Here is an 8299-nt window from a genome sequence, read left to right on the forward strand (position 1 = left end):
GGAAAACAAACCAACAGGGAATGAGATTTAAATAGTGTATTCAAATCAGCCAGCTCCAGTCAGATAAAAGGGCGTCCCAGACTGCATTGTGCTAATGTTAAGACAAAGGAATATTCATCAGCATTTAACCATGAAGTTTAAATTTGTATTTAGAATTTTACTACCAAACAAAAAGCACAAGGAAGTTGCAAAAGCATTGCACTGGCCTTTCTGGAAGAAAATTAAAATGTCCCACATGGAAGATCCCAATATGCATGGCAAATCCCATATTTCCCCACATTATCTACTTAAAGAAGCTTCAATCAAAGTCCAGGATTGGTAACAGAACCGAGGTATTCCGCCGGTATTTCTTAAGTTTAGGGTGGAAGCTGACAGCAAATAACTCCAGCACTACCTCTGAAGACAAACAACCCCAAAACACCGCACATCCTGCCCTCAGGGCAAAACCCGTGCTCAAACATAACTTGTATTTAACGTATGTAAGCGTAAAATAAAAACCTGGCACAGGGCAGTCAGTAAATCCCCTTTATTACGGCGAATCTACGTCACACCACGGCATTGTTTTGTCATCGCGTGTCGTGATGCGACGAATTCAAAAACCTTTGAAACCGGATTCGTCTGGCACTTTAACTGGGGTTTAGTTTTTGGCTGTATCTGGTGCTCTGGTTTACGAAGACCCCGACAGGAGTCATACAGGAGGGCAAAGGGGACCTTTGACCGTATTTTGTCCACGGACAGGTGCGCGCTCGAAAATGGTGACGAGTGACCTGGTCGCAGCCTTCAAAGGCGGGAGGTGGTTGTGGGGGCTGTAGCCGGGCCGGGGCGACCATGCTTGCCGCTGTAATCGGGCTTTTCGGGTTCCAGGTCCCCGAAAGTATTCAGCCCGCTGACCCGGTTTCGCGCACCGACCTGCTTTTGCACGGTAAAGCCGTCGCGAGCTGCGCGTCCGTGCTCCTCGTCGCCTCGTGCCTCCTGCTGCTGCTGCTGCGCAGGCGCTGCAGGTGGTCCCGGCCGTCGCGAGCGCCGCTCCCGGACCAGGTGAGGCTGAGACACGCGCGGCGCCTGCGCGGAATCATCCCTGCTAAACCCAGCGATTGTGATGAGAAAACACGTTTTAGAAAATGTCGAAAAAAAAAACTTACCAAGATAAAACAAAACAAAAGCTATTGTTCAGTTATTGCTAATATATTTTATTGGCTTTCAACGATAGGTATTTGAATTCAGCAATTAAAAAAAATTGTATGTATTGTTCTCATAATATTGTTTATTTTCATCTGTTTACAAACAGAATGAAGACTCAGAGGATTCTGACACGTGAGTTTTCTTAATCTTCATTTTGTTCTAAGAACTCGTTTTATTAATTATAATTAGTATTAATCCAGGAGCTCTGTTCTGGACTAGAATGCATTCTGTGTGTGTTTGTGTTTGTGTGTCTGTGGATGTGTGTTTGTGTGCGCGTGTGTGTGTATGCCCTGTGTTGGTCAGGTGTCCTGTCCAGGAGCAGTCCCACCTTGTGCCTCTGGGGGCTCCAGGTTGCTGTGACACTTTAAACTTAAAATGTTCATAAGTCCTTTTAGCTCTTTTAAACTCAAAAGTAAGATAGCTTCTCATTTTCAGAACTTGTTCATGGCCCTGATGAATTGTAACTGCAAAAATATTTACATATAATTTGAAACCCACTGTTTTCAGACCTATTTACACCCTGTGAATGTGTTTAAAATAAAAGCTGTACGTATGATCTTCTCATACTTTGTAGTCATCGAATAGTTTCTCCAAGCCTCATAAAGGACGGTGTGTTTTTGGGCAGTGGCAGTCAGTGGCATTGTGGCTCAGGATCTGCACCTGTGGCTGGAAGGTTGCTGGTCTGTATCCCGCAGACGGCAGAGGAATCCTACTCCGTTGGGCCCCTGAGCAAGGCCCTTAACCCCAACTGCTCCAGGGGCGCTGTACAATGGCTGACCTTGCGCTCTGAGCCCAGGCTTCTCTCCCTGTCTGTGTGTCTCATGGAGAGCGAGCTGGGGTCTGCGAAAAGACAAATTCCTCATACAATAAATTGAATATGGCCAATAAAGTGATCTTATCTCTTTACAGAGATCCGTTGAAAGACTTTACAGAGGACATCATTCACATTTACAACGACTGGTTCAGTAACCTGGAAGAGTCACTGCATGGGGAAGACTGGGAGGGCAGCCGGAAACCACCTGGCGGGCACAGCGACGCCCACGTCTCCTCGTCCACCACCGCAGAGTCCCGCAGTGAGGCGGAGCCTGCAGCTTCGAGGTCTGCGTGGCGTCGCAAATGCACGGGGGGGAGGAGGGAAGTGCTCAGGGCACCCACTGGGTATCACACCTCCTGTTGGTGCCTGTCCAGCTGCCAGCTGCCAGCTCCATACCAGCCTTACCCTTGGTGCTGCATCACAACCAAGCATCATACATCCAGCAGGAGTCCTCATCCAGCTCAGAGCATCACGGGTTACTGCAGCTGTTGCGCAGCAGGGAGAAGTAGCAGATGCCAATGCCACAGCCGAATCAGCGCTCAGGATACAAGTCACAAACTAAGCAGGCACCATGCTCGGTCTGTAAGCCGCTCTTCAGCTGCTGAGCACTCAAAATCAGATCCTACTGCTACATCTGGGTCCTTAACATTTCTCCAGAATGCGGAGCAGGAGAATGAGAAGCTTCCAAAGGATACACCGACCTGCCCCCCAGCTGAAATCCCAGAGACAGGGAACGCTGGCTATGACACTTGGAAGACATGTGATCTCTTAGGCCAAGTGATCAGTGTGAACACAAGACAAAAGCCCACCGAACCACTGCTGAGCGAGCCCGTTCTTCACACATCAGCTCAGGAGGCTCCGAATGCTTCATCCCCACCTCCTCCAGCCCCACCACTTGGGGCTCCAGGGGAGTCTCAGGAAACAGAGACTGCATCCCTCCCCACAGAGATCAGAGATCCACTGGGCTTGCACGCTGGACAGAAGATGCTCCAGAATCAGGGATGTGTGCAGGAAGTAATCGAGGAGTCCCTGGATCCTCATGTCCCTTCAGCACCACAGCTCAGCCTGAGAAAGGTAGAAACACCAGCGGTCAGGAGGAAAAGCGTTTCTTTCACTACCCTCCCTGCTGAAGACACACATGACCAAATGTGCTTGTGCAATCTGGAGGATGAAAGTGGACCTTCTCAACCCAAAGAAAAGTCTCCTCTAGAAAAGCTGACACTGGGCAAGAGAGAAATTTTGGAAATGCATGTGACCATGAAGTGGTACCAAGTGGCCAATGACAAGCTTCCAGACACTGTGCGGGACTCTTATGCTGTTGCCTTCCCTGTTATGAAAAGTCACATGCCAAAAGCAATTCCTCGTGGCACAACATCCAAGCTGCCCAGACCAAAGACTGTCCCCTTTATGAATCAAAGTGATCTTGGTTGCATTGAAGCAAATGTAAGACACAGGCATATCAAACATCTTTGGAGGCAGGCTTTACTTCACATCAAGGCCTTGAAAATAAAATCGCCCAAAGCCCAGATTCTTAACTTGTTGCCTGAATCTCCCGATATTTCCGAAGAGCTCCAGGTTGAAGTTTTACCTACAGAGCAGCCAGAACAGCAGCTACTTCATGAGGCCTATATAGCAAATCCCTGTGTTCACTCAGCGTCAGAGCAAGACCTTCTGAAAGAGAAAGAGAGCTTGCCAAAGTCCTCTACCACTTATTTGAGAGAAGACAGCAACCAAAGCGCTGAGTACAAACCACTCTCAGAGGACATCCACAGCAGCCCTACATCACCGTATGCAGTCTGGGACACAAGTGACCAGGGTTTTAGAGAACCCTCCCTTGATTTCTTAGTTGTGTCTCAGATGCTCCAGGAGTCACTTAATTCTTCAATGCCTCCATCACCACAGCTCAGCCAGAGTCAGGTGTCGGAGATGCTCCAGGAGTCACTAAATTCTTCAATGGCTCCATCACCACAGGTCAGCCAGAGTCAGGTGTCTGAGATGCTCCAGGAGTCACTAGATTCTTCAATGTCTCCATCACCACAGCTCAGCCAGAGTCAGGTGTGTGAGATGCTCCAGGAGTCACTAGATTCTTCAATGCCTCCATCACCACAGGTCAGCCAGAGTCAGGTGTCTGAGATGCTCCAGGAGTCACTAGATTCTTCAATGCCTCCATCACCACAGGTCAGCCAGAGTCAGGTGTCTGAGATGCTCCAGGAGTCACTAGATTCTTCAATGTCTCCATCACCACAGCTCAGCCAGAGTCAGGTGTGTGAGATGCACCAGGAGTCACTAGATTCTTCAATGTCTCCATCACCACAGCTCAGCCAGAGGGATGTGTATCCAAAGCCTCAATATGAGATCACTGTACAAGCAAGTCACCTGCTCTTCATGGATGAAGAGCACAAGAAAGCTCTGGAACGAAATGTCAAAAGGAAGATCATTCGCAAAAAATGGAGGCACCTTAAATTGATTATACAAGCCACAAAAGTATTTTTGCCGGACAGGTTAACAGGACAAAGTGTTTTTCAGGAGAGAAAGCAGAAGCGCAAATGTCTTTCTGAGCCTGAAATCATATCTTCAGGGAAAATAAGTGTCTCTTTCAATACCCTACCTGGTGAATGCACAGAAAGTAAAATGTCCTCCAAGCACAGCCTGCTGGGTGAAAATAAATCTCAACACAAGACACCTCTGGAAAAGCTGGGAATCGAGAAGAGGGATGTTTTGGAAATGCATATGACCATGAAGTGTTTCCAAATCAGTCATGAAAAACTGCCACTGATGGTGCAGTACTCCTACGCCCTTGCATTCCCTGTTATAAGGCATCCCCTAGAAAAACTGATTGCCCCAGGCGCCACCTTCAGAAAGACCAGACCTAAAACTGTACTCTTCATGCAAGAAGCACGTCTAAACCGTATTGAAGAAAACATAAGATACAAGCGCATCAAACACCTGTGGAGGGAGGCTTTTCTTCGTGCAAAATCCTTGAAAACAGCAGACGCACGATCTCTCAATGCACCTGCTAGGTCCACTCCTTCCACAGTGGGTGTCAAGGTTCATGACATCCCGGGTTTACCCACAGAACAGCACTGCCCTCGTCGGGACATCATGCAGCAACACTGTGGGGGTCCCTCTGCCGTTGACAGGGGCGTTGTATCACTGGAGCCAAGAACAAATGTAATCGGGTTCTTGGTACAACAGGCTGTTGTTGGCATTGAGATGAACTTAAGGATCAAGCAGATTGAACACCTACTGGGAGTGTCTACTTTGGCACAGACGACACCAAAATGCCCACCTCCTCCCTCTTCAGCTGGATCACGTGGCACTGTAGTCGAGTTTGAGGGTGCGGGGACCCCATTCTTCTCTGAAGAAGCCAGAAATCAGCTGGAGTTCCACATCCAGAGGAAAAAGCTCCAGCAACATTGGGGCCTACCTAAAAGGGTTCAGAAGTCCCTTGAAGAGTTTGTCCCCCCAGCTCCTCAGCTCAACCTGAGCCAGGCGTTTCCAAAGCCTCTGTATGACATCACTGTAGAACTAGGGGCCCTGACCTATTTCCCAGAAGAGCACAAAACGACAGTGGAGCTGAATGTGAAGAGGAAGATCTTTCAGAAAAAATGGCAATACCCAAAACTACAAATAACATCTATTAAAGCATTTCTGCCACCACCAGCAGTATCACAGGATCTCCTACAGCAAAAGCCACTGAAGAGCTCCAGTAAACCCAATGAAAGAAAACCAGAGACAACAACAAAACTAAATAAACATACTCCCAGGCATTTAGACAAGATACTGAGCTTCAGGCTTTCCTCCAAGTCCCTCAAGAAATTAGACACTAATGAGCAACACAGACTTGAGTTTAGTTTATTAAAGAAGTGCTTGGAGATTAAATTTGAAAGGCTACCAAAGATGGTGAGTGGATCATATAGAACCACTTTTCCTTTGATTAAGGAAACCCTAAAGCAGATAATTGCCCCTGGCATGCGTATTCTGATAACAAGACCACAAGTTATTCTTTTTATGGATCAGAACGTCGTGGACCAGATCGAAATGAATTTAAAACGCAAGCATGTGGAACAGTTGTTGGGACTGCCCACCCCCTGCACGGAGCCCTTAACCCTTTCGGTTCCCAAAAGCCCCCGCCCCCCTCCCCCTGTCCTGCCTCGTGGAGCTCCAGTGGATGTCAAGGGGATGGACACTGTGTTCTTCTCCGCAGAGTTTGGAGATCGGCTGGAGTTCCATATCACCAGGAAGAAGATCCAGCAGCAATGGGGGTTGCCTAAAAGGATCCAGGGGTCATTAGAAGGATTTATGCCGCCAGCCCCCCTGCTCACCTTAAGCCGCATGTTGCCCAAGCCTCACTATGACATCGTCGTGGACCTGAGTGACCTGCCCTTCATCAGCGAACAGCACAGGAAGGCAGTGGAGTTTAACATCAGGAGGAAGATCGTTCACAAACACTGGGGCTACCCAAAGCTTGTGATCGCGTCTATTAAATCGATGACGCCGCCCGCCACCGTTGTGCAAGACCTACGCACAAAAGGAGAAAGGGCTGCGGTGACGTCCTCTTCCACAGACCAGGGGCTGATGACCATCGACGGCCTTTCTCCATCGGCATCCGGGAAAGGATCCACCTCATCCCCGGTGGTCAAAGACCAATCGGAGGAATCCGTTTCTCAGAACACGGTGAACTCAGCGCTGAAAGAGGGGGTACAGGCGGTGGGGCAACAGAGAGGCCTCCCGCAAGCCTTCTCCTCCTCTTCTGTTCCGCTGACACCCCTGGAAAGCGAAGGCAGTGAGACGGGGTTCACCTTACCCGCTGCGTCTGTAGAGAAATTCAGCACCCCTGAAGAATTTTTTGGTCCTTCCTGTGCATTTTCTGAGGAATCTATTCAAGCCAACGTTCCTGCTGGAACACTACCTATGGAGAAATCGGAAAAGCCCAAGAAACAAGCTCTGGATGGACCCACGAGGCCACACCCGAAGGAAACAGGACTAGCAGAGAAAGAAGAAACCACCGAGACCCCCGACAAGCCTGCCAGTCCCACCCGGGGGCTGCTCTCCCCCAGCGCGTTCGGGGCCCGTCGCCGAGCCCCCTCCAGCAGCCTCGGCGTCCCCCGCGCCCAGCGCGTCTGGAAGTGCTGCCACCGGCGCGGGAGGGAGTTCCAGAGGAAGCGCCGCCCGGGAGGGGCCGAGGCCGGCGAGACGAGTCCGGAGCCGCCTGTCTCCGAGGGCTCCGAGGAAGAGGGCCGGGAGTTCGTGTCCCCACCTGGGCGTCGCCGGGCAGCCAGAGAAGGACATTCCGCTGAGCTGGCTCACCCTCCACGCCGGGCGAGCTCGTCCGGTGTCCACGCCGGCCATCGGCAATCCAGGAGGAAGTGCATCCGCATCAAAGGGGACCTGTACATCTCGGTAAGAGCAGCAGTGCAGAATTATTCATCCTGCAGTGAACATCTTTACATCACACATTTAAGAGTCCTGGGAGCAAGTAGAAAAGAAACTAGCAAGCATATGCATGGTTAAGAAAAAGATTTTTTGTATACAGTTGATTATTTTAGATTCTGTTTAAGGGGTTTGTATTTTAAGTGTTTTTTTATGCCATTTCTTAACTACATTCTCATTATGAGATGTACAAATTCTGCTCAGTTTTCTGTTTTTTATGTTATGGATCAAAGTCACAGATTTTCGGCTTTTAGTACATTATACTGATATGCCAGTGTTGAGTTATTGATTTAAAAATATTGAAATTCTAGAGAGATTCACTCTATAGTAACATGCAGATTGGCACATGATTTGAAAAGAAAGATCACATGAACATTGCATTTTATAAAATGCCCGTTTTCATTTTACTAGTCTCCTAATTATCATTCAACTGCACATTTATGTGTGTGACGAGGTGTACAATGTTAAACAATTCTGTGTCTTTTATACATCTTTATGTCTTTTAAATAGCTTGTACAACTATTTGTGTGTCTGTTTATTCCATAAAAAACCTGGATTGAGGCGAGTTCGTGCCTGTAAATGTGGCTGATTTCTTTCTTTGTCTTCCGAAACAGGGTACTGATCTGCACCGGATTTTCCAGTGACGCAGTAAAGACTTTTGCATCAAGTGGGTTTGTCCCTGGGTGTGTTATTTTGGACTTCGGGTGGGTGTGTCCTCCAAAACATTTTAACTTTGCAAAAATCAGTTCGAATGCCCTGAAAGGCCAAGTCAGCTTTTACAAGTCTCTAGGGCTGGGCATGAAAAACCACTGGGCCAGATCAGTGACTTAAGTCACTGGGTGAGTTTGCTGGGGTTGTCTGCCATCTAAA

General features: G+C 48.6%; 1 protein-coding gene across 1 annotated transcript; it reads left to right on the top strand.

The window, feature by feature from the left end:
• The first annotated feature begins 828 nt into the window (after positions 1 to 828).
• On the top strand, positions 829 to 8073 carry LOC148814010 (uncharacterized). Its single transcript, XM_088907380.1, has 5 exons — positions 829 to 1038; positions 1289 to 1314; positions 2092 to 3844; positions 3983 to 7399; positions 8044 to 8073. Exons 1-5 carry the CDS (start codon positions 829 to 831, stop codon positions 8071 to 8073), a joined length of 5436 nt encoding a protein of 1811 aa, XP_088763506.1.
• Positions 8074 to 8299: the final 226 nt, after the last annotated feature.

Source organism: Atractosteus spatula, chromosome 28, assembly GCF_055471065.1.
Source record: "Atractosteus spatula isolate fAtrSpa1 chromosome 28, fAtrSpa1.hap1, whole genome shotgun sequence".
In the NCBI taxonomy this organism is placed as follows: Eukaryota; Metazoa; Chordata; class Actinopteri; order Semionotiformes; family Lepisosteidae; genus Atractosteus; species Atractosteus spatula.

Excerpts from the sequence above, each read along its gene's own strand:
- LOC148814010 (XM_088907380.1), top strand. The coding sequence starts at position 829 with ATGCTTGCCGCTGTAATCGGGCTTTTCGGGTTCCAGGTCCCCGAAAGT. Across the intron at positions 1,039-1,288 it reads GAGCGCCGCTCCCGGACCAG|AATGAAGACTCAGAGGATTC; the intron begins GTGAGGCTGAGA and ends GTTTACAAACAG. Across the intron at positions 7,400-8,043 it reads AAGGGGACCTGTACATCTCG|GGTACTGATCTGCACCGGAT; the intron begins GTAAGAGCAGCA and ends CTTCCGAAACAG.